This window comes from Lycorma delicatula, chromosome 2 (genome assembly GCF_047948215.1).
Source record: "Lycorma delicatula isolate Av1 chromosome 2, ASM4794821v1, whole genome shotgun sequence".
Lineage (NCBI taxonomy): Eukaryota > Metazoa > Arthropoda > Insecta > Hemiptera > Fulgoridae > Lycorma > Lycorma delicatula.
In genome coordinates this window covers 8,063,444-8,091,266 of record NC_134456.1, presented here as the reverse complement: position 1 = coordinate 8,091,266, position 27,823 = coordinate 8,063,444, and the positions used below count along the sequence as shown (strand labels likewise).

General features: G+C 32.6%; 1 protein-coding gene across 1 annotated transcript in view; it reads left to right on the top strand.

Moving 5' to 3' along the window:
- LOC142320107 (uncharacterized) overlaps positions 1–26,466 on the top strand; it is a 45,349-nt gene extending 18,883 nt beyond the window's left edge. The window contains exons 2-3 of the mRNA XM_075357786.1: positions 12,745–12,876; positions 26,003–26,466. Coding sequence (XP_075213901.1) covers positions 12,745–12,876; positions 26,003–26,125 — 255 coding nt within the window. The 3' untranslated portion in view covers positions 26,126–26,466. The remainder of the gene's footprint in view (positions 1–12,744; positions 12,877–26,002) is intronic.
- The last annotated feature ends 1,357 nt before the right edge of the window (positions 26,467–27,823 follow it).

Here is a 27,823-nt window from a genome sequence, read left to right as displayed (position 1 = left end):
TTGGCTATAACTCTGGAAGCAATGAAAATAAGTACCACTTATGATGTATCATTAAAAGGCTCTCAATGAGGACTTTCCTGTAGTTAAGAAACAGCCAAAAAACCTTTTTTTTTATAATTTTGGACAGTTTTGGACACTTTTGATCAAGCCGATTGCAATCAAAAGGTTAGGTGCACAACTAGATGTTACAATAGTCCTAAATCCAAAATTTCAACATCCTACAGGTAATCGTTTTTGAGTTACGCGAGATACATACGTAGGTTCCACGGTAACACAGTGTCTTTAATTGGAAGAAGTTTATTGTTAATATTTGCATCCCATTCACTTTGCAATCATCATAACAACCCTCTTCAGTAAACTTTTACCAATCGCGTGGAAGCGAACGGTAAACTTAAGCTGGAAACAAGCCTCTTTTGCCGCACTATCAGCGCACTCATTGCCTGAAATTCCAATATGGCTGGGGATCCAGCAGAAGCTCACAGTTGTATTTCGTTGATTCATTTGCGAAATAGCACACTGAATCACACAGACAACAGGATCACTAACACGCCACTAATCGCCTGTAAGGCGCTCATGGAATCTGAGGAAACAACATGTCGAAATGTTAGGCTTATTATAAAAAAAGGTTCGCAATAAAATTTTAATACTTTCCTGGAATTGATTATTTATTATTATATAGCGGAAAAATTATTACGTTTGAAAAAGGTTATCTAAGTATTTTTTTTTTTTGGGTTCGGAGAATAATTTATGATTAAGTTTTATTGTAAAAATTGTCATTATATGTTTAAATAAAAAAACCTTTTATAAATTAAAAAATTTGGTATTTTTTTATTTTTTCTGCTTCACAGCCTTCAAAATCATCTACGAGAATTTTTTGATTTTTCTACTTTTTCTATGTTAAATGGAAGAAACTAAAAAAAATTACTCTAAAAAATATACAACTAATAAAAAGTTACATAAGATATCTTCTTTAGGGGTGATGATGTAATTATATTGTAACTTATATTAATAAAAATTTTAATGAACAAAAAAAAGTTTTTGATAAGTTTTAAAATCGATATTTTTAAACTTTTATCGGGACCTTCCAACCCCAATTTATCCCCAAAGAATTTCTTTTAGGTCACTTGCACTACTACTATGTCTAAGAAAACAAAAAAAAAACATTCAGTTAAAAAATATGCAATAAATAAAAAGATAGCTGTTTAGATTTTCGGAGAAAATTGTTTTTAAAAATGTTAAGATAAGTATTCATGCATACCGAGCTAAATATAAAGAGGGGGGGGGGTATGTTTTCAACATGTTTAGAAAATTGATTCCCTACCCTTCTCAACCACTAGAGATATGGATTTAAAATTTTACTAACAATTTACTCATATTCATGAGTCTGTATTTTTTTCATAGAATCAGTTTATCCAGTTAAAAGTTATTAAGCTTTAAACAATCAAAGACACGTATGACCGTTCCTGAAATGTGTGGTTAACTGAAACCGAACTACCAAAAAACACCGGTATCCACGATCTAGTATTCAAATCCGAATAAAAGTAACCGCCTTTACTAGAATTTCAACCGTAGAATTTTTGACAGGTATAATATGAAGAAAATATTTCCTATTTTAATTAAAGATACACAGCTATAGACGCAAAGTGTGGTCGTAATGACTGGTATCTCTGCCAAAGAGTAGTTGAATTGATGCATCGGTACTAGGTTCAAAAACTGTTCTCATCGATCCTGTTCCAAAAATTTTCTTTTGTATAGTAAGAGACACGGATTTGGTATTAAAATATTAATGTTCCAATAACTTTTCCAGGGAAGTTCGTGGAATTACAAACAATATAAAAATTGTTTTACGGATCGGCAGCGATCGAATTGTTTTGGATGTTGATCGGTGGACTGAATTTTTTAAGCTATGTTTAAGGAAAAAGATATGGATTTAATGAACTGCGGTTATTGAAAACGAAATCAAAATTATTTTAAGGTAAAAGTCAAAATTTTTTTTAAAGAAAGTCAAGGAGAAATTAATTTATAGGAAATTCAAAGTGTTAAATTATTTTAAGAAAAATTTAAATGAGAATACTTTTCACTTAAAACTCTCTTGTTGTTCCAAATCATCAGCGTATTTTACTGGTATACACATACCTACGTACGAACATAACTTCCCTTTTTTTTTTTTTTTTTTTGTTTCTGAGTCATGAAACGTCGAGAATAAAAAAAAAAACCGTACCTCATTTTTTTGACCGGTTACCATACTTTCCTCCTTGCATAGCTATACAGCATTGTTTCTCAAACCTTTTTACCCACCGCCCACATTGAGAATCAAAACTTTTCTAGCGCCCACAAAATTTTTAAACCTACCATCTGTTAAAAATAATGATTACAATTGCTCTCTTTAAGATGCGCTCTTAAAAACAGCAATTGCAATTATTGTTTTTAAACGTGGTATATCCTATTTTTGAGTCGAAACTTGCATTTAATGTGAACAATTAAAACGCATATTTAATCATATTTGGACGTACTTTTATTAAAATTGTTTAAAAAAAAATTATAATTGTATCTTTACAGTTATATAACAACAATAGCGATAACATATTAAATATAACACTACAATAATTAAAAGAAAACTTTCAATCGATAAATTACACTTACATTAATGTGAAGGATGAATCCGATTTTTTTCCCCAAATTTTCTGTGGGCCTTCTACCGCTCCCCCTGAAGGCTTCCAGCGCCCACAAGAGGGTATTATCGCTCGCTTTGATAACGAAGCTTTAGAGCTATAACGGCAGGAAACTAAAAGTTAAATAATTTTTTTTTTATTTAAAAAGTTAATTAAACAAATAAGGAAAATAACATTTTTCAATTTTATTACTTGAAACAGAGTTAAATTTTATCAAAAAAAATCATCGTTACCATACGATACTTTATGTGAAATTTCGGTATTATTTTACTATTATCGCTAAGAAATAAAATAAGCTTTACAGCTATAAAACGTTTTTAAAAAATTAATTAACTTCTTATTTATTTTTAAATTTAAAATTGTTTACAGGCATTTCAACAGAAACAGTAAGTCATTACGAAATACAAAGAGCAGTTTTTTATTAACTCTTCTCTAAAACAAATCCTTATGTTAAATCTTTCTTTACCGGTATATTTACGAAATAAAACTATAATAAATTAAAAATAAATAATAATAAATGACTTTGATGCAATAACAAACAGGTCTGAACAACAACAACCACCAATATTTATTTACATTACCTGTAGCATTCACATATCAATGCTAATAGCGTGCTGTGCCACTTCAACAATTCTTTGTCAACACATTTCCAATCGTTCAAAGTTCGAAGTTGTCGTATTATTTTAATATCCAATCGAGCTGTAGGATATTAAAATTAATTTATATTCAAACTCCCTAAGCTAAATAAAAAATTTGGAATTTTTGAGTGATAAAGACAATAAATAACCATTATTTAAAAAAAAGTCAAACCCAAATTTATACAAAAAAATGATACTGCAATATATTTGAAGAGAGCGAAGGTCTCATTTGTACGGTTGAATAATATTTGCATTTCAGTACGATTTCCATGCATCTATAAGAACAAATATTCAACTCGATGAAGAATGCAACGGGAAATTAAGTTACTTAGTAATCCTGATAAAGAATGCTTGTTATTCGTGAGAACGGGTATTATTTTTTTACAAGTTATTTGTGACACGTTTACAAATATAACAATAATATAATATATGGGTAATTTTAAATTTTTTGTACATGAAAGTATTTTTAAAAAATATCTATTTATATTAAATTTATTAAAAACAAAAAATAAAAAATGTAACTTCTAGAAAATTTTTATATATATATATATATATATTAGATAAAATTTTATATATATATATATATAAATTTTTTTTTCAATGAAATACTAATTTAAAAAACTAATTAATTATCTCAAAATATTAGACACGTGAATACGTTTAGTTTTAGATATATATATATATATATATATATTTTATGGAATGGAATGGAATGCAAAGTTGGCAGGAGTCTATTACTCCCTACTTTATCGCAGAACCTGGACAGAGTCCCTTGCTGCTGGATCATTCTAATCGGGCTTGTTTTTTTTTTTAAAAGGTTATTTTTTAATCTCGGATCTAATTTTTCAAGTTTTGTCTATTATTATTTTAGTGAATTTAAGACGGATTTAATTGCATTCCAATCCGTTGTTAAACCAGCGTTATCGAACCCATTTCATGGGCCGACCGCGGAAGGCTAGGCTTATAAAGCCTGTCCTTCCGACGTAATTCCCCTTCAGACCGTCCACTGAAGTCCTTTCGGTGCTAACTCTTTAATAGGCTAGCAGGAATACGCCACAACGGGGCACTAGCTATAAGGAGGGAGCAATGCGTCCCCTTTTCCGGAGGAGTGGCAATTGCTGGGTTATTTTGTCTTATTGTAAGTTTTGAAATAGGAGAGGTTGTGTAGAAGCTCTTCATCCGCTTCTGGTATGGCTGGCCTTCAGGACGCATCTCTGCTGGGCTCTGTTCCGGACTCCAGTCCGTGATGTTGAGGCGAGTGGTTGGTCTTCCTTCTTCTTCTTCCGAAGACCTCTTCGTTCTTCTTTGGCCTGCACTTTCCAAGAATTGGTAGTAACCGAAGTTACATACCATTAACCTTGTAATTCCCGAAGCCCCGAAGGGCTGAACGGGGGAAAGTGCAGGTTTCTTCGTTCTTCTGTGCTGGTCAGTGGCTGCTGGGCAGGCGGCTGCTGGGCTTGTGACTGCTGGGCTGATGGCTGCTGGGCTCGTTCCCTCTTTCTTCTTTCTTGAAAGGAAAGGAAGGTAATAGGGAACTTACAAATGGTGATACCTATTCGCGATCGCGGTTTTGGGGCGGCGATTTTTGTGGAAGAAGTAAACAGTAATTATTCACTCCACGTAATTATTAACCTTCAGACACACGTGTGTCTGAGAAGGGTTGGGGGGACCGCGTGGCCGCAGTGAAGAAACCATTTGTTTGTGTGGTGGCTGTTGGTATCTGCAACAAAAGAAGCAGAACACACACACGAAAGAAAAAAAAATATATATATATTTAATTATTACTTTTTTTTCGGCTGGCAGGATGAGACGGCACGTCGAGTCGTTCCACATCCACGTTTCTCCCGTTTCTGAAACAAGAGAAACAGAATATATTTTATAGTGTGTCCCACGAGGAGGTATACGCTTTTAAATTAGTATCACTTGTCCATTCCCCCACCGATTTTATTGAAACTTTACACATCTTTTAACGAAGGTTCTAAAAGCGTTCCCTAAAAATTTTAATCTTCTAGGATTTATAGAAACAAAATGGCGGCTTTCAAATAAAAACATCAATTTCAGATAAACCACATTTTTTATTCGTTACATAATAGCAGGAAAGAATGATTAAAAAACAGATGATGTTTTGTTAAACAACTGTTAAAATTGAATAAAACTGGTTAATTATTAGTCATAACCTTGAAAATTATCTAACTGTTTTTAATTATACTAGTTTTTATTATCATCAGTTTTTATTCATTTAAACCAGAATTTTTTATAAATCCTAGAAGGTTGACATTTTTACAGAGCATTTTTAGAACCTTTGTTAAAAGTTCTGTAAAGTTTCAATAGAATCGTTGGGGGAATCGGCGAGTGATACTCAATAAAAAGCGTATACTTCTTCGCTGGACGCACGGTATACTGTGTACGAGAATGCGTAAAAGAAAATGATCTGACTGACTGATTCCTTCATGAAAGCCCAGCAAAAACTGCTGATGATAAATTGATGAAAATTTGTACTAATGTTCTACCGACGGTGTAAGTGTACACTAAGAAAGGATATTTTGAAATTCTGAGTTTAAAGGGTTAAAATGGAGTAACAATAAAATATACTATTTTTTAATTTCTCAGTAAAAAATTAAGATATCAACTTGATTTTTGGTGTAAGTGTAATTTTCATGTAAATATCTAAAAACCAGCGACTAGATTTTTCGAAATTCAACCTTGAAAGGTGTGAAGGAAGGTAAAAAAATTTGAAAAATCATTGCAAATTTTCCCCATTTCTGACAGTACTAAACGAGATATTCACTACGTTGGAGCTTGCAAATACCCTTCAGATAAATATCAAAAAACTCTTTTCGGGTTTTTTTTTATAATTTCGATTTTTTTAAGGGGTGCGACGATGTACGGCGGAGCGGCTCAACCAACACAACATATGTTACTGTATATTCGACGCGATCGGCTGAATCTGCCTCCGGTTACTCGACTAAAAAATTAAAATAAAATTAATTATAAAAAAATTAGAAACGAAGTACGGTCACTTCCTATTTGTTTGTCGAGTAACGACAAGAACCGGGCAAAATACATTTTTACCCGTATGAAGTACAGGGTACTTCGTACCCAGGCGAATACAAAGAAATTCGTACAACTGCAGGCGAATACAGGATTCTTCGTATCCTGCACTTCGCCTGCCCTGGGGTAAAGCCCCCTGGCTAGACTGGAAGGGCGAGTGAAGCGAACCCTACCGGGTAAACATCCGTAATCGAAACGGGAAACGCAAGTAATCTAATAGCATAGGCAAATCCGGCGATACGGCTAGTTGTAATCAAGGATGTTTACGTGAACCGCTGCCACAAAATATTATTCAGTTTTAAGATCAGTTAATCCCTTCTGTATCAAGGCCAGCTGCCGGGGTACATTCCTACTTCAGAACTACCAATCCTGGAAGTCAGATCCTGTACGCCGGTTGAACAGGCATATGTACTGGTGGAGAGCGAATGCACAATCTCTGCACTGATTCCACGCCAATACTCACCGAAGCTTTCAAGGCTCCCATGAACCGACATACATGACCACCTTCCTACAGGCTTGTCATCGCGAGGACCACGGAAGGGTCTCTATTACACCTGCAACCGCATCTTCCCTTGGCATTTCGTCAACTCTAAAGATGGTGAAGTCTATATCCAAAATCGTTTTAAATCGTGGATCATCTGCAGATGGCCGAAAACTCTAGTTCTTATAGCGACTTATAAATGAAAATTAGGTAAAAAAAATAATTAATATTTCCGAGAAAAACATTCGGAGTCCTGTTAGCAAGCTATATGTATTGTACTTAAGCATAGCTGTTGCCACCCTGGACGTGGAGCGTAGATGGTATATTCCGGAGCTGGGAATATCTACCTCAGAGCAAAAAAAAAAAATATTAAAAATAATTATTATTATTTTATTATAATCCTTTTTGTAATATTTGATTAACATTGTTTTACACTTATTTATTTTAAAACTGAATTTCTCTCTTAACAATAAATCAATAATTTTCAGTATTTCTTTTAACTTAGTTTTAGCTTTTGTTTAAAATATAAATATCAAAAACGAATTTTTTTTCTATTTGGATAGTTACCTCCCTCAGATTTTTCTTTCAACTTCTACATTGTCTTTTTCTAATTATAATTTTCTTATTAGACTGATTTATTTTTTTTATTTTTTTCTGTACTATTCAAGATTCTTCCGAACATTAAGCGATATAAAAATCGAAAGTAATCTTTTTTTTTTAACCCACACCAATACTTTCTCTTTGATGTGTATTATAACATCGGGGAAAATAAAAATTATATTATTTTTTATTTGGTTAATTTTTAAAATGATGATCATAACATATTTACCTACACGTTTTACAAGATAAAGAAACCACAACTGGTTTTTATATTAATAAAATCATATTACAACATACCAATATTTATATAGCTTATAATAATAATATAATAATATCTACTAAGAATATTTAAAAAAATTTAGAATCATATTACATGTGGTACGTAAAATGAGGTCAACGAATGTTCAAAATAATTCGGTTTAATATTACCGTAAAATTTTAAGAAGGAGAAAATTAACAGACAAAAACAGGTAAGTTGTTAAAAGCAAGTATAAAAAACTCACTTTGTTATTGACCTTTACCGAAATAAGTTGACCCGTCTGTACCGCAAGTAAATAAAACATGAATAAAGAAAAAAAACTAATAATAAAAAATTAAATATTTTTAAATATTTAAAATTAATTTAAAATATAGAGGAAAAAACTCTATCGGCTATGATTTCTGACGGTCGTATTTTTTACACTAAAATTTTTTTATAATATACTGTAAATAGTGTGCAACACAGAGTCAGTAATGATTGGTTTTATTGTTAATAATTCACATCGTATTGGCTCACGTTCATTCAGTTCGAATGAGAATGCAGGGCGGTTTCTACAAAATAAAAAAAGATTCTATGAAAGAGACGTATGTGTAACTGAAATCTTGACAGTTTTTTCGTGATAGTGGCGATCTAACTAACATACTTGTCGGTTCAAAATTAGAATTAAGAAAGACACGTGTTTAGAGAAATTCAAAATAGCGTTAGATATATTAATTATTTCGGGTAAATTTAACGTAAGGAATCCACCAGTATGAGATTTTGTTTTAAAGAATTACATATACTCACCGATACAATAATAAAATTTTTATCAACGGATTTATTAACAGAAAACCCATTTTTCATCGGAATACCGGATACAATCTATAAACTAGGCGATTCTTGCTTTATCAATAAAAATTGCAGTATCGAGCATTTGTATCTGTTAAGGAACGTAACGCAAAACAAAAGAATGTCTCCTCTTTGCCGTGCCAGAGAGATCTACTAAACCGTTTATGAGTGTTATAAAGGAATCCATTTTGCCAATAACAGCTATAATATCAGATCTGTGATCATCGTTTAACTGAATTCCTAATACCGTTAACATTTACACCTAACAGGCACTTCAAATATCGAACAGCGAGTCATTCGAAAATTTTCGAAGATGTACACAACCGATCTGTGGAAACATTGTGGATTTCACCTAAGTTCAGATATTGAAAAGAGTGTGGATCAAATCTTTCCGAATTCATAAACGTAAAAATAATCGTTGTACTGGATTCTAAAACAATGAATTGTTTTGTTAGCACGCGAATATATATTAAATCAAGGCCGAGAACACGTTGAAGATCAACTTCGCTCAGGGAAACCTTCAACTTCAAAATCTGACGAAAACGTTAAGCCCGTGAGGGTTCTTGTGAGATCAAATTGTCGTTTGACAATAAGGATGATGAGTGAACAGTTAAATTTAAACGCTTTCACCGTACATCAAATTTTGACAGACGATTTGGATATGCGAAAGGTTTGTGCGAAATTGGTGCCGAAAAACCTCATAACGAAACAGAAGGACAATCGATGAAACGTGTGCGTTGATCTTCTTGAGAAGATTAACAATGACCAAGACGTCTTCAGTCGTGTGATCACAGGTGATGAATCCTGGATATTTGAGTACGATCCTAAAAGAAAGCGGCAAAGCGAAGAGTGGCACACTCCGTCATCTCCTCGACCGAAAAAATGTCGAATGAACAAATCAAAGATGAAAATCATGCCGATTTGCTTTTTTGACAGTAGGGGTAACGTGCATAAAGAATTTGTTCCTCCAGTACAAACTGTCAAACGAAGTGTTTTACTGTCAAAAGAGTGATTCGCGTGAGATCAGACATTGCAGACAAGTGGATGCTTCATCATGACAATGCCCCGTATCACAAATGTAGGAAAAAAAACGATACCTAGTTAAGAAATGAAATCTTACGTTGCAGCCAGCCAAACTATTAGTGAACGCCTCTTAGAGCCCATTTAGCAGCCGTGTGTAAATTATTTTGGTAGGATAATATTATTATTAGGCCAAGTAAAACACAGACTAACGCGAGACAAGGACGGACGATACCGTTCTACGTCGCGGACGCCTACTTTAGCACTCCTCCCACTAGGCGGTTAAATTACGCATGTTATTGTTGACGTGTTCATTGCATCAGTTTAGTTTTTTATTTATTTGTGCAAAGTTTAATGTGTACCAAGCCTCCCGAAAAAAGTGTCTTTTCGTGGATAGCTGACTATCTTGGAACATTTACATACGGCAAAAATGGTTTATATTGTAGAGTTTGCGAGAAAAATATTCGTTCACAAAAAAATTTCAAATACATCAGCATGTCAAGACAAGTCTTCATATCGTAGGATCGCATAAAAAGGCCTACAACAACTTATAACAGCGGCAAGTAGCAGTGATTTCATTTCCAAAGGTAAACAAAAATCCACTATGTGAAGCATTGCTGCTTACAAGTAATATTTCTCTTCACAAACTTACAAATCCTACATTCAAAGATTTTCAGCAAAAATATTACTCGAATAAAAATATACCAGATGAATCAACATGGCGTAAAAAACTACATATCAACAATTTACCTTTTTTTTTGTTGTAGAAGTGGAGGAACCCCATTTACGGACGCCTAGGCAGTGTCGGGCTCGCTACCAGGTTCCGCAAGATATTATTGGGTGCGTATGTGTTCCTGCATACTACCGACTAAACCCCCTCTCCTGGATACCGCTTATGCATCAATAATTTATCTGCATGTCTGGAAGAAATACGCAATGACCTCAAGGATAGCATTATTTGGATTTCATTTGACGAAACTACCGATAGTTGTGGCCGTTACATTGTGAATTTAATTGTCGGTGCATTAAAACTAGAGCCTTCTCATCCTATTTGGTGGCCTCCAAAGACCTTGAAAACACAAATTATTCTACGATCGCCAAATTTGTGAATGAGGGTATTAAAAAATGTTTCCTGAATCTTCTACAGATGAAAGAATGTTTATATTTCTGTCAGATGCTGCTTCCTACATGTTCAAGGCAGTCAAAGCCCTACAAGCATTTTATCCCAATTTGATTCATTTTTTTTTTCTCGTGTGTGTGTTCTGCTTCTTTTGTTGCAGATACCAACAGCCACCACAAAAACAAATGGTTTCTTCACTGCGGCCACGCGGTCCCCCCAACCCCTTCTCAGACACACGTGTGTCTGAAGGTTAATAATTACGTGGAGTGAATAATTACTGTTTACTTCTTTCCACAAAAATCGCCGCCCCAAAACCGCGATCGCGAATAGGTATCACCATTTGTAAGTTCCCTATTACCTTCCTTTCCTTTCAAGAAAGAAGAAAGAGGGAACGAGCCCAGCAGCTATCAGCCCAGCAGCCATCAGCCCAGCAGTCACCTGCCCAGCAGCCACTGACAGCACAGAAGAACGAAGAAACCTGCACTTTCCCCTGTTCAGCCCTTCGGGGCCTCGGGAATTTCAAGGTTAATGGTATGTAACTTCGGTTACTACCAATTCTTGGAAAGTGCAGGCCAAAGAAGAACGAAGAGGTCTTCGGAAGAAGAAGAGGGAGAAGAAGAAGGAAGACCAGCCACTAGTCTCAACATCACGGACTGGAGTCCGGAACAGAGCCCAGCAGAGATGCGTCCTGAAGGGCAGCCATACCAGAAGCGGATGAAGAGCTTCTAAACAACCTCTCCTTTTCAAAACTTACAATAAGATAAAATAACCCAGCAATTGCGACTCCTCCGGAAAAGGGGACGCATTGCTCCCTCCTTATAGGTAGTGCCCCGTTGTGGCGTATTCCTGCTAGCCTATTAAAGAGTTAGCACCGAAAGGTCTTCAGTGGACGGTCTGAAGGGGAATTACGTCGGGAGGACAGGCTTTATAAGCCTAGCCTTCCGCGGTCGGCCCGTAAAATGGGTTCGATAACGCTGGTTTAACAACGGAATTGGAATGCAATTAAATCCGTCCTTAAAACACTAAATAATAATAAACAAAACTTGTAAAAATTAGACCCGCTATTTAAAATTAACCCTTTAAAAAAAAAAAACAAGCCCGATTAGAATGATCCAGCAGCAAGGGACTCTGTCCAGGTTCTGCGATGGAGTAGGGAGTAATAAACTCCTGCCAACTTTGCATTCCATTCCATTCCAATTTGATTCATGCGACGTGGTTTGCTCACGGAGTAAATCGACTCGCTGAAGAAGTGCTTCTTCCACGTTTCACGCGGGAAATCAAACGTGCGCAACCACATTTGGGAATGTAAATAAACCGTTTTCATAACAAAGAAAGTGTTTCTCAAGGCACCTGCTCGCAATAAGCCCTATAAAGATAAACCGTCAAATGTGCCTTTACCTCCCGAACCAGTGGTAACTCGACGGGGAACGTGGGTTGAAACTGTACTGTTTTACAATGAATATTTGAAGGCCATCAAAGTTGTAGTAAACGACCCGCATACCTGCGAGTATTAAAAAGCTTGAAACTCAAGGTTTGGCGTAAAGTCCGCCAAATGAACTCTGAATTATCAGAGGTATTCCCGTGTAAACTTAAGAAAAATTTGAACAATAACCCAGGCTTTGAATCTACTTGCGTCAAATCGATAGTTTTATTAATGGGACGGGTGAACTTTTGCCACAAAGTGCTAACACAGCATCCAAATCCAAATACTGCCCGGTTACCTCGGTGGACGTGGGACGATACTTTTCAAATAAAAAACTTTTTTTAGTGATCAAAGACACAATCTTACTACCGAACATTTGGAACAGTACCTGATTGCTTACGTTTTCAAAAGTAACAAATTGTTAAATAATTGTTAATTATGGAATTTATCCATATGTTATTCAACTACTTACTAACTGTACGCTGATTTTGAAATAAAAAACTAAGAATTACTATTTTTTTATTTATTTGAAGTTGCATATTTTAACACCTTTCATGCATATTTTAAGTAATTCTCACGCATATTTGCATACATATTTCCAGCTTTTATGTTAAATATAATCCGTTCTTCACTAATTTTTTTTTTCTTTTAGAAAAGCCAAGATTTCAGTGTAACACGTGAAATAGATCCTAATAAAATTACTCTTAATGTTCCAAGTTCATGGAATGATCCAATACTTCGGCTAGTTGAAGCTGTATCACTAACTGTAGGCAATGTTATACAGGTGAGTTAAAATATTTTTTTTTAGAACTCTCTCTCTCTCTTTGTGTGTGTCTACATTAGTGGTTCACTTAATGGTTATAATCTAGTCTGAAAAAAGGTAATCATTTTTAAACGTACAGCGTAAAAAAAACTCGACTCAGGTTTAAAGAATGTAGAAAGGCATGTTGATGTAGAATACTAATGTCATAATTATGTAGTTATCAATTTATTTATAGTATTTAATATTCATGTTTGAAATAATTGTAATTTTATTATAATAGTTAATAAATACTTATCATTGTTATAATCATGTAGAGGAATCTACCGAATTTGATTAAACAAGGTAAAGTGATCCTGATTCGGAATAATTTCGAAAATAAAAAGTATCGGAACATCTCTACCGGTTAGTGGAAGCGTATGTAAAAAAAATCATGTAAACTTTACTTGAATATTACCAGTAAATATTTAAAAAATTAAAAAAAAAAATGTTGTTAAAGTTCTTCAACAATTTTTGCTAATTTCTTCAACACAAACACCAAATAGCGTATGAAAAATTTTTGTGATCGGTGGCCAAGTTGAGCCCGTCGTTTACAGCTTCAACAAATACAGTTTGTTATATCAATGTCGACCGTTAAAAAATTAAATGTTTGTTCTTTATTTCACGTCACATCCCAACCCCGTAGGGGAAGTCTTGTAACGCTTCCTGTCGCTCCACACCACCCTCCGGTCACAGCCCTGATGGGCTTTAACGAGAGGTATTTCACATACAGTAGGATATTAATATTAGCTAAATTCATCTTTCTAATATTTTCTTTATTTAATTTTTATCCTGTCACATGATGTCTCCAGATTGGGCCATCTACAATACGTTTCGATGTTTCAAAAGAACCTATGAGGGTCATTTAATAAGTATAGACACATATTTCTCTGGAACTAAAACTATTTATTTAATCGATTTGACTTTTTTTACTTTCCAACACAATGTCCAGCAACATTACAACACTTGTCCGATCTCTGAATCAGCTTATTTATGCCTACTTTTACTTTTTTCTGTTAGCCTCCCGAACCACCGTAAGGTATTACTTCAGAAGATAAATGAAGATGGTATGTATGAATATAAATGTAGTCTTGCGCAGTCTCAGGTCGATCGTTCCTGAGATGTGCCGTTAATTGAAACCCAAACACCAAAGAACACCGGTACTCACGATCTAGTATTCAAATCCGTAAAAAAATAAATGCCTTTACTAGTTATTTGTGCCTACTGCAAACAAATCTTTGTTTTTATTTCGGAGCCAATTTAGAAAATTTTCTTTGACCGTGTCATTGCAATTAACCTTCTCCAGCGAACCAAATAAGAGAAAATCCGATGGAGCCAAATCAGAAATGAATGGGGTGGGGGTAAGATAGTAGTCCGCATACAATTTATCGATGGTTAGTCACCGAAGTTCGACTATCTTTAAACTTTTCTATCCGCTTGTATATATTTCTGCGTTTTATACAACTTTGTACGTATTTTTTGGTTACACAAGTAAAAATTTAAACCGGTTTTTCAGCTTTTGAAAGCAAAACAACGGATCACTGTAGGCTGTTCAACTAGTTCTCTAGCATCAAGAGGACTCATTATTGTAAAATGAGATTTTGAAGTAATAAACAAAACAATTTTATTTAAACAGTTGATCAAAAGTCATCACAGGATTACGAACTTGTTTTAAAATTATATCTTTTTTACCAAATGTTTTCCCTCCACAGCTATATGCGACTTTAATTATTGAATAATCTTTTTACTTTTCTAAGAAAACATTCTTTCAAAGCCACATCTTTTTTACCTTCCGTGATTAAATTCATACAAATTTTTTGCGTAATCGTAATAATTTTTGTTTAATTCCAGTTTCCGTTTATTGCTAAAAATTCCACGGTTTATTTATCGTCCACTAAAGCATTTTTAGAATTCTATAAAACTGCTCTTTTCGTAAACTATTTAAATCCGACTTCTATTTATTTCCCTTTACGATTTTGATAAATATTTTCTTTTCTTTATTATTTTTAAAATAAGGCGAGTTGATAAAATTAAATATTAAGAGGTTGTCAGATGAACAGGGGGGAAGGGAAATTTATAGCTGACAATGAACATTAGTTTGGACAGTCATACGTTTAGACTGTTAAGGATGTTCCCTATCACCGTTATTTTTTAATCTTTACATGCATCTAGCAGTTAATGATGTTAAAGAACAATTTAGATTCGGAGTAACAGTACAAGGTGAAAAGATAAAGATGCTACGATTTGCTGATGATATAGTAATTCTAGCCGAGAGTAAAAAGGATTTAGAAGAAACAATGAACGGCATAGATGAAGTCCTACGCAAAAACTATCGCATGAAAATAAACAAGAACAAAACAAAAGTAATGAAATGTAGTAGAAATAACAAAGATGGACCGCTGAATGTGAAAATAGGAGGAGAAAAGATTACGGAGGTAGAAGATTTTTGTTAATTTGGGAAGTAGAATTACTAAAGATGGACGAAGCAGGAGCGATATAAAATGCCGAATAGCACAAGCTAAACGAGCCTTCAGTAATAAAATAATTTGTTTACATCAAAAATTAATTTAAATGTCAGGAAAAGATTTTTGAAAGTGTATGTTTAGAGTGTCGCTTTATATGGAAGTGAAACTTGGACGATCGGAGTATCTGAGAAGAAAAGATTAGAAGCTTTTAAAATGCGGTGCTATAGGAGAATGTTAAAAATCAGACGGGTGGATAAAGCGACAAATGAAGAGGTATTGCGACAAATAGATGAAGAAAGAAGCGTTTGGAAAAATGTAGTTAAAAGAAGAGACAGACTTATAGGCCACATACTAAGGCATCCTGGAATAGTCGCTTTAATATTGCAAGGACAGGTAGAAGGAAAGAATTGTGTAGGCAGGCCACGTTTGGAATATGTAAAACAAATTGTTAGGGATGTAGGATGTAGAGGGTATACCGAAATGAAACGACTAGCACTAGATAGGGAATTTTGGAGAGCTGCATCAAACCAGTCAAATGACTGAAGACAAAATAAAAAAAAAAACAGACATCCACATCTAGTTAATTTGGCAATAGTGGGAGGGGTACAGGGGCAAAACTGGTTGATGAAGAAGAAAATTGGAGTAAATTAGAAAGATGATTATTAAGGATATTATAAATGCGTTTAAAAGATTAGCTCAGAACAAGTAGTAATGAATAATTGGTTAAAAGTAATCTCAACTGATGACTCAAAAACAAAAAACAAAATTGAAAATATATTTAAATATGGTTGGGGTTTTTTGCTTCATGTACACCCAAATACTATTTATATGTGCGCGCGCTTGCGCTTTTGCGTGTGTGTAATGAAAAAACTATATTGTCGAACAAAAGGCGACAACAATATAGAAAGTGGGTGACCTTTTAGCTATCTAAATTGATAAAATGTTGTAACCTAATAAAATTAAATATGATACTTGCACAATAATAATATACAATATATTAGGAGAATCTGTGTGGGGAAAACCTACTCAAGTGAAACGAATTGAAAATCCCACGTACATTATTAGAAAGCACGTTACGAAACTATAATTTTAGATCGCACCAGTAAAATCACTAAATTTTAAATCGATTAACATGTATACTTATACGAGTATTTAAGAAAATGCGTTACAATAGAACAAAGCTTGGGTTAAACTGATGCAAAGGAAGAATCATAATCATAATTATCATAATCATAATCATAATCATTTTCTATCTATTCCTTCTTATTATTTCATATAAAACTTTTGAGTTTTTACACATTTAATTAAATAAATTACAAGGAAAAAACCAACGTTTGAAATACATATAGTAATTCTTTCAATAAATCTTTTCTTAAACCATCTATACTATTATACGTATAAAGTTTGTCTGTTGGTTTGTTATTGCATCACGCGAGAACCAATCGACCGATTACTTAACATTCGTGTTATCCCAGGAAAGGTTTTAAGCCATCGACCGTGGCTCTAACTCCCTTTAAGGTTAAGATATTAAAAGTATTCATTATTTCCTCACCCACAAGGAGGGTGAAGTTGTAAATTAAAAATATTCATTCGTTAAGGTAAAAATAGATTAATCCTTTTTATGTAATATTTCTGCCTTCATGGCAAAGAAATAAGTTATGAATTTTTCGTCGTCAAAGGTGTGTGCATTTTAGTTACCATAGTTACTGTTATCTATCTTTTATAATTTACTTTCTTTTTCAGGTTTCTATAAAGCCTGAATAACAATTATTATTTATCAGTTATTCTCACAACGATAAGGATAACGTACAGTGCGGGGGGGGGGGGTTCCAAGGAGTGGAGTCCTCTGGGCAGATAGGAAAGGCGAGCGAAGCGAGCTCTGCGACCATGGGATAGGTTCATTGACCCCGGGATGCCCCCGATTTGGCTCCCGGATTCTGGCTAGTTAAAGTATAAATGTAAATGTAAATTTGAAAATCAGGTTATAATTATAGTCTGAAAATATAGTAGTATATATAATCTATAACTATAGATTATGTTTATAAATTATACACGTAATTTTTGTTTTCCTCAGAATACGAAAAAATGTAATAGAAGGAAATTATTAAAATGTGTCAAAAATGACTCATTAGGATACGTATATATGTCTCCCGCGAGGTGCTGTCCAAAGACTGATTCAGGGCATAAAAGAAAACAAAAACGTTCATGTGGTCAAATGCCTGTAATTATTACTATTAACAGAAATTATGTTTAACTAAATTAGTGAAGGAAGTGAAAAAAGGCATAAAATTGTCAGTCTATAATTTTGCGATCTATTTTAACAATTTCAGTCATAACTAAGCTATTTTTCAGTCGATTTGAAAAAAAAAATGAAGTACCATAAAAGGCTTAATATTTTACCAATTAAACATAATTCGATAAAATTAATATTTTACTGTTCTATTAATAATAAAAAAATTAAATGGCTGCTATTTTAGAATTTTTTAGAACTGAAAAATCTAAACCAAACCAAAATCCGTTCTTACGATCTAAATTTTTATTGAAAATACATAAAATGAAGGGGAAAAATTAAACGAGATAGCCTATTTGATCCACATGAATTTATTTATTTTGATGTAATCAGTCTCTAAGTCTGGTCAACACCTCTCAGGAAAGTCTACATAGTGATCATTCTGAGTGTGCCGTCAATAGGAGCTCAGGAACTTTAGGGACTACAAAAGATTTCAATCGGGGAACTTCACTTATTTTTTCTTGAGTAATCTTAAAATTAAGGTACTGGAATTTTTTAAATCTCTTCCATTTTTTAGAATATGTCGGCTAACTTTATTTTTATAACAATATTGACAAACAAAAGGTTTACTGCATTTATGAAAAAAATTATTACTTTTAATAGGTTTTTAAAAATTACTGACAAATTCTTTATTTATTTCCGACCTCCGAGGCTGAGTAGGTAGCTTATCGGCATTTAGCGCAAAGGTCCCGAGTTTCGAATTCCGGTCAGGCACGGTATCTTAATCATACGGACCAATTTTCACCGTGGTTAATGACCGTTTTTTCATAACAAAACTTCTTTATGAAAGAATTATAATTTTAGAAAATAAAATCACCTCCGATCAGAAAAAACTAGACGCTGAAGAGCGTTTTCTACTAAACAATATTATATACTGCTGGATAGTCCTTCGTCTGAATACATAAATGAAATAACAATGGCAATTAAGTATTTATTTACTGTATTTTTCGAAAATTTTTGAAAGAAAACTAATCAGAGGCCTACCTTTTAATTCATCATTTGTAGCGTAACATTTTCAACATTTTTTGTTGTTTCAATAAAGATGGATTTCTAAAGATGTTATTCGGTTTTTATTGATTTTACTTATATCAATTTTTTCAGAATTAAAATTCCAACAAATTTTTTTATTTTAGAACTTTTGTTCGATTATTGTCAATTTAACATAGTAAAATTATGCCAAATCTAAAAATGCGTGCTTTTCGACTAAGAACTAATTTGAAGAAAAAAATAATATAGATAAAGTTCCTTTTCGCCCGTACTTGCTATTCACTAAATACTTTTCACCCTAAAATAGAGTTCTGGAACTCCTTTTTTCAACTTTTTATGTAAGGTAACAACATACTTGGCGTTTATAGTTCTAGAAAAGGCATTCGATAACGTAGACTGGAATAAAATGTTCATCATTTTAAAAAAAATAGAGTTCAAATACAGAGATAGAAGAACAATTGCTAACATGTACAGGAACCAAACAGCAACAGTAATAATCGAAGAACATAAGAAAGAAGCCGTAATAAGAAAGAGAGTCCGACAAGGATGTTCCCTATCTCCGTTACTTTTTAATCTTTACATGGAGCCGTAATAAGAAAGAGAGTCCGACAAGGATGTTCCCTATCTCCGTTACTTTTTAATCTTTACATGGATCTAGCAGTTAATGATGTTAAAGAACAATTTAGATTCGGAGTAACAGTACAAGGTGAAAAGAAAAAGATAAAGATGCTACGATTTGCTGATGATATAGAAATTCTAGCCGAGAGTAAAAAGGATTTAGAAGAAACAATGAACGGCATAGATGAAGTCCTACGCAAGAACTATCGCATGGAAATAAACAAGAACAAAACAAAAGTAATGAAATGTAGTAGAAATAACAAAGATGGACCGCTGAATGTGAAAATAGGAGGAGAAAAGATTATGGAGGTAGAAGAATTTTGTTATTTGGGAAGTAGAATTACTAAAGACGGACGAAGTAGGAGCGATATAAAATGCCGAATAGCACAAGCTAAACGAGCCTTCAGTAAGAAATATAATTTGTTTACATCAAAAATTAATTTAAATATCAGGAAAAGATTTTTGAAAGTGTATGTTTGGAGCGTCGCTTTATATGGAAGTGAAACTTGGACGATCGGAGTATCTGAGAAGAAAAGATTAGAAGCTTTTGAAATGCGGTGCTATAGGAGAATGTTAAAAATCAGACGGGTGGATAAAGCGACAAATGAAGAGGTATTGCGACAAATAGATGAAGAAAGAAGCATTTGAAAAAATTTAGTTAAAAGAAGAGACAGACTTATAGGCCACATACTAAGGCATCCTGGAATAGTCGCTTTAATATTGCAAGGACAGGTAGAAGGGAAAAATTGTGCAGGCAGGCCACGTTTGGAATATGTAAAACAAATTGTTAGGGATGTAGGATGTAGAGGGTATGAAATGAAACGACTAGCACTAGATAGGGTCTTGGAGAGCTGCATCAAACAAACCAGTCAAATGACTTGACAAAAAAAAAAATGTAAGGTAACATTCACATTTCATGTAAAACTACTACATTTACTCAATAATTTGTAATACGTAGTTTTAATGTAGCATAATTTTGTTTTCAGAGCAGAAATCTGTGGACGGCAACTGCCTATGGCGACAAAACCGCCTGAGCTAGAGAAAAAAAATAAACACAGCCTACAAAAATATACTTGAATCTAGAAAATAATATTATTTACTGTTTATTCGTACAATAATATTATTACAGTACTAGTTTTGTTCATTTTAAAAAGTATATTTAAATTATCTCTCAAAATAGTAGGTATTAGTTTTAGATTGTAAGTTCGTTGTCGTTAGCTCGTTAAAAATGTAAATTTTGTTTTTTAATAAAACAATTTTCCGTAAATCTGTATCAGTATTATCGTCTTAATTCAATTATGTCTTTTCTGGTTAACATGGTTCTTTCATATTCTGTTTTTTTTTTTAAGCTAGGGGGCGGAATTTTTTGGGTTTGCAAACGGCGGCAAAAACGCTAGGGCGCCCTGGTATAAATCTAAATCTTTAGCTAGAGCTAAATACAACTCGGTTCAATCAGGTGTTCAAGAGAACATCGTTAGAGACTCACTACGTCGAGTTTCGTAAGGATTCGCAACACCACTGGGTATAAGTGCAAGAAGAGATAGTGTAGGATGTTGTTCTGTAGTTGTATAAGGGTATGTGTTGTAAATTGTGTAGTGTTCTTGGTGCAGTGAATGTGCAGAGTAAGCTATTCAGCAGCACTGTGTGTATCGGGAAGGAAAGCTGCAGAGGCTAGGCCCGTGGGGACGCCAAACGCCAAAATCTTAAAGAATAAGACTCCCCACCGGGGCCAGTTTTTTCCTAAGCCCTCTCCTTTGTCCCTTTGTATTTTCCAATATCACCATATTTATTAACGTAGTCTTCTTTCTTGTTTCCTGTCTCCTTCTATGAACCTTTCGATGTAGATGTCAACATTTAATTTCCTTTAATCACATGTCCCAACCTTTTTCCTTTTCTTTTGTGTTCTTCGCAAATAAGTGCTCTTTCTTCTTTAATCTTTTCCTTATGTCTCAAGTTACTTCCTCATGCCTCACTTTATCGGTCCATCCTTCTTAATAATCGCATCACAAAAGCCTCAATCCAGTTTCTCTCCCTCTTCCTTATCGACCACGCTTCACTCCCATACAAGACACTATATACATAGTCCATATGATATTAACTGGGAGCTTCCCTTCGGACAGGAAAATTCATTTAATCCAATTCTAGCATAGTTTTCAATAAGGCAAATTCAACTCCATATTCTATCTACTGTATTAAAAAATGTCAACATCAGAAAATTAAAAAATCCAGTCCTTAAGACTACATACAAAATAACTTTCTATTTTCTTTTAAACTGGTATAGTTTGCTATATAACTTAAGCACAAAGGATGAATAAGTTCTTTTAAACATTTCACTTTTAGGTTTATGTAAAAGACAATGTAATGCAGATCATAATTATACCTGATATCTTACATTATCTAGGTTTCTCAGCATCTTAATTCTAAGCACTCTTACAGTAGCTGCCTCACAACCATAAGCAATCTCATCTACAAAGGCTATCAGAGAATTCTCAAACTTCTCCATACATAAATTATTTACTAGAAATAAGACTGCCGCAACACAGACCCTTGCAAAACAGCACTAGTCACAAAATTCCAATCTGCTGATGGCTGAACCCACCCAAACTTTTTGGCCTCTCCCCGTTAAATAACTTATGTCTGTATATACTTAAAATTTTATGACTGACTTTATCGAACACCTCTTTAATATTAATAAATACTGCATTTGTTATTTTGTTTTCATACAAAGTTTTACACACACTTATAATAAAATAAAGAAGAGCATCTTCAGTACTCCTACAATCTCTGAATCCATTCTGTTTGTTTAAAAAAATTTCCTATACTAATTGAAAAAAGATAATCTCATTTTGACACAATTTTCAATAACTTTAGAGTAAACTGCCAGCAGTGAGGTAGGTCAACAATTACTGACGTCAGTCTTCTCCCCTTTTTTATAATTTGGAACTACAATTGCCAACATCTGGGAAATTACTAATTTCTAGACTCTTATTTATAATATAAGTGGTTTAATAAACTGTTAAACATTCTTTAGGATCTTTGAATTACCTAAAGTAAAATATAATGAATTTTGTTTAAAACTGTTTGGAAAACCTATCATATCCTTAAATACTAATATTAAATTCAGCATTATTTGTACTAATTTCATGAACAACATTAACAAAAAGTCACCGATTTCATTTGCTATATTTATAGGTTCTGACAACATTAATCCAGTATTATCTCTAGAGACATATTTCAATGGAATTTTCATTTTTTCTATTATCTAATATCCTAATCACTATAACTCAGTGCACTGCAATATTACTTCTATGTTTATTAAGTAGTAAGTTTGCTTAACATTGTTAATATCATTGGATAAATGATTTCTACATGATTTATATAATACCTCTCTAATTTCCCATTACAAGGTTTTTTAATTTCTTAAATAGTAATCCCTTTTTATTCTTTTCTAAATCTGCAAGTCAATCCGCGGTTTTTTAATGGTATTTTCCTAGCTATTTGTTCTTCATATCCAGCTTATCTATTAAAAATAAGAGCTCTATCTTAAATTTGCCAAAAGAAAAAGCTGCACTAGTTGGCTGAAAAATCTGCCCCAAGTCATATTTATCATGTAAATCCTCTAATTTTTACTTTCCAATCTAGATAGCGCTATATAACTAGAAGGGAAAGTACTGTAATTGGTCCAATGTGGGCGCATGCAGTTTTCGGTGAATCTCGATGTTTTCATACCTAAGGAACCCAAAAAACCGGATGGAAATTTACCGGATGTTTGTATATATATGTGTGTTTGGTATCTAAATCACCTTTTATCTGCAGAACTATTGGACCAATTTTGACCAAACTTGATCAGATTACTTCTATATATGGGGCACTGATGCCATTAAATTTTCAACTTAAAAGGTCAAGGGTGTGTTGCTGTAGAGTAAGGTCACTCTCAGTATCTCGAGATTTCACCTAATTAAGGCCTTATTTTTCTTAGGCGCATTTGTTAATAATTAAAAAATAATAATGTTTCTAAAACAAAGTTTCAAAATTGCACCCCTACTCCAAAAAATGCTTATGGCTAAGAGGGCATACTACACCAATAGTACCCCCCCCCCCCCATTACCGCCATAAGGAAGCACTAGTGTAGCACTGACTTACAGCTGTGTAGTTGTCTGCTATGTTGTGTACAGGTGAGCGGTAGAATTAAAAGAATGAATATATTTTAAGTGTATAAAAGTAACTCATCTGGCTAGTTCTTGAACTCAATCACTCGGTTGACTCTGTACCTGGTGCATTACGCCTTGTGGCTACACCTGTCTGCTAACCGCATAAGTGAAATTTGTTTTATTTAAGTTGTAAAATTGCCGGCCTCCATGGCACGAGTGGTAGCATCTTGGCCTTTCATCTGGGGGTCCCGGGTTTGAATCCCAGTCAGGCATGGCATTTTCACACACGCTACAAATCATTCTTCTCATCCTCTGCAGGAATGGCTAACTGTGGGTCCAGAAGTTAAAATAAAAACGAAGTTGTCAAATTACATTAGTTTAGTTAAGAGCCACCTAAAAACTTGGACTCGTGACAGAGTGTCATCTCCATATGCCCTTTTCAGTTCTGAAAAAGTTTCAGTAACATTCTCACAGAGTTTAACAAAAAAAATTGATAGTACAATGTTGCTCATAATTAGTATCACTCATCTTTGTAACCCGCAACAAAAACTCTTGTCACAAAAAGTTTGTTTACGTCTCATGTACAATAGACTATCAACAACTAGACTCATCAACAATAGACTAAAAATATTAATACTTATTATAAATCAGCTGTTCATATAATCATATATTTACTAGTAATTTTACAGTGCTGTCACTTTGGCTGCAAAAATAAAAAACTAGTTCATTTCATTACTTAATTGCAAATCCAAAGCAGCTCCCATCTTCTTGATCTCATTAACATGAGATACCTAATGGTATCCTTACCTTTATTATAAGGTTCTCCATGCATTTCAATAATATTCAATTTGTTCCATATCATTCCATATTCAACATTTTCTATATCCAGTTTATTTTCCAAAATCTTAATTTAGTTTTTTAGGCTAGTATTTTCATTCTTAAGCTCTGCTACCTTTTCCAAACACTCAGTTAACATCTTACAGTATTCGTCAATTATGGTCTTGTTACCTTTAATTGGCTGGTTCCCCAATTCTTTGAGCTCCTAAATCAGTTCATCAGTTCCCATTCTCTTCCTCTCTTTATTGGCTTTTTGAAATAAAAATATAACATCTGAAATAGAGACGACCTTGCCCTCTCCAGCTGATGACAGCTATCAAACTTCTCCTTCTAGTTTCAGAGCAGGAGGAACATTTCCAGATCTGACCAAAAGATGCAATAAATTTTATTCCTCCTTTGACATTTGAACACAAAAAGTTTTTTTTACATTCCTTTCAGCTAATTTTTGGGTTAGTTCTTGAAATAAATTTTTAACATATAAAACACTCGGCCATTTATTCAAATATTTTTTTTTTTATTTTTTCCTTTATATGAGTTTATTAAATGTTTTTATTAAATTATTATAGATCATTTTATACGTGAAAAACAAACTTATTTGTAAAAAATATACTGTACTAGAGAAATTTTCAATTTAATTTGAATAAATTTTATTTTCACTAAGTAGATAACAAATTCATTGAAATAAATACTGTCAAACTCCTGCTAAGACACTAACAACGAAATACATCCACTCACTTTGAACTCTGATTACCAACTTCTTTTGCCATTTCTATGCCTTTTTTTTAGCAATACACTACTCTAAATTTACTATAACTATGATAAAAAGTCATTTTTTTAGTAAATTTTTTTTTGAGTCAAATTTTTTTATTTAACATTTTCATCTTATTCTAATTGCATATAAAGTCATTAGTATTTAGAAACCTTAGGGCACATTTGAAATAAAAATCTGTTATAGAAAGCAAGGAAACTAATGCATTAATTAGTTTCTAATTAATGGTGGCTTTTAAATATTTAGTTTTTTCTTGTGTTTATATTTTAAAAAATTAATTAATATGGACTTTAATCATGTATTTTGTGATGCTACTCTAATCAAAGTTTTATCAAGGTTTCTCTTGATTCATCCAAGGCAGCTCCTTTTATTATCACTGTAGTATCAAATTTATGTAATGTATTACTTTCTACTAGTCAGAAAAAAAAATAATTTTTTGGTTTGGCAATCTTCACATTCTTCTATTCCTTTTTCTAATACCAGATTAACTAACCTGGAAATTTTTTTCTTTACAAGGCTCTGATACAAATGTCTCCCTTCTTCTACTCTATTTTGTACTTATCGTTGTACCTATTTTCAACATCATCTTGAAACATTACTTTTCAAATAACTCTAATTCCTATTACATTTACTGATGCCCATATATCTTTCTATTTCTTAGCTCTATATCTGATAAATAAAAAATTTGCATTAAAGCTTATTTGCCTGACTAGTGAACAAAAGTAGATTGGCTTTTGATGTTACCTTATTTCAACCTTCCTTTGTAGTTTTATTACCTAAATAAGAAAATTCTGTATTATAATTAACGCCGCCTTATCAAAATATTTAATTCCTCATTATCCTTCATCACTGCATTACCTTTAATTAAATTTTTTCAAACTGAATTTATCTCCTAGTAATAAATCTAGCTATATTTTCATCTAGTCATTTAATCTAAAAGATTATATTATAATAAAATATTTGTTAAAAACTAATAAATACTTCTTTTTTTCAGAATACAGCAGAGAGATTTGGCATTTTTCTGGAACAAATGAAGATAATTTTTTATCATAAATTTTTCTCATGTGAGCACAGAAGTATATTTAAATGGCGGTTATATAAATTTCGAGAATGTTAGATATTAACTAACATTTTTTGAAAAAAAATTTTCTGAGCTTGATGTTATAAGCGAAAAGAAATTCAATTACATCATACTGTTTCAGGTGAAATTTTATTCGATGTAGTAATTAGTATGTGATAAAATTAGTCAATATAGGATTCATCATTTAAGTCAAACTGCTTAGTTATTTAAGAAAAATAAGTGCAAAAATGAATCAAAATTAGTTTATAAGTAATAGTTAAAAGTACAAAAAATGAATTTACCATTAATATTTATGTTAATTATATTACTAGTATCTATTTTCTTTTCTTGTATGATATGTTCAATGTAAATATTTCTTAATAATAAATTTTCTTTTAAATCTATAAATAAATTATTATACTGAAGTCTGGTTTAAAACTAAATACCATTAGCAACAAAATTAGGTCAATAGTTAATAGCTCAAATAAGCAGTTCGTTCCTTTCTCTCTCAGCAGTACACTTATTTTCCTTTATCCATTAGCAACATAAAAATGAAATTAAAAGCAAAATATTTTTACAAGTAATTGATGATATATTACAAATAACAGTAGGGAACCGAATAAATTTGGATGTCTCTCAGACAAATCTGGTTGTAAAAAAATATTGACTCTTGGCAGTATGTCATGTAATCGAGCTCTTCCCCAAATAGTAAAATACATTTGTTGAGTGTTCATATAAAGTGTATTAGATATGAACACTATACCAATATTCACTAATCTCTAGTACAACTATTGCATTTATCAGGTAGGATCATACTCTTAAGGATATTGGATTGATATCCTTAATCCTTATATATTTGAAACAAATTTTTTTTAGATTTGTATTAAACTACACAAATTATCATTTTCAACAGTTAAATCTTTTTAGCATATTACATACCATCCAGAATAGCAAAAAATACCAGCATAAAAATTGAAAATACTATTTATAACGGTTTAAGTTAAATAATCACTTTTTCCATGTAAAAATATTTCAAATCAGCAGACAAAATAAGTAGACAGAGTAAGCAGACATAGTAAAATAGTGGATGCAAAGTAATTATATTGCATGCCCGTTATAAACTCTAGTGTTACCATGAAACCAGCTACTTATTTATTTATAATACTCAATTCTACATGTACATATACAGAAATATAAAATGGTCTACTAGAACTAGTTGTTTAATGGAGACTAGTTTAGGGGAGAATTAATAAAGATATTAGAATTTCATTAATTATTGACTGAACAGAATTTATTATTTATTTTCATTAAATGAATAATTATGATCATAAAAACAGGTATCAGTAACTGATTCCCAGACTGAAATTTCTGAAAAAGATACAAATTAAAATTGCAAATTAATCAAAATATATAAATATTGTTTTAAATAAATTACAGGTATCCCAAATTATTATCTTTTAACAAATTTTTTTAAACTTTTACCCTTTTATGGGATCTCATTTTGGCTAATCTTCCTTCTTTATTATTCTTTTACAATACTATTTCTATTTTGATTTTAATAATTTAAACTTCAATAAAAATTGCACAGATCAATGCTATTTTCATTTAATAAAAATTTGTAAAATAGCCCCTAATTTTCATTAAAATTTTTAAATGCTTGTAACTCCCAAAACCTGTAGACCAATTTTCAAAATTCAAGTTAGAGTTTTTAATAAACTTGTGTTCTTACTCGCTATGTGATTAAATTTATAAATT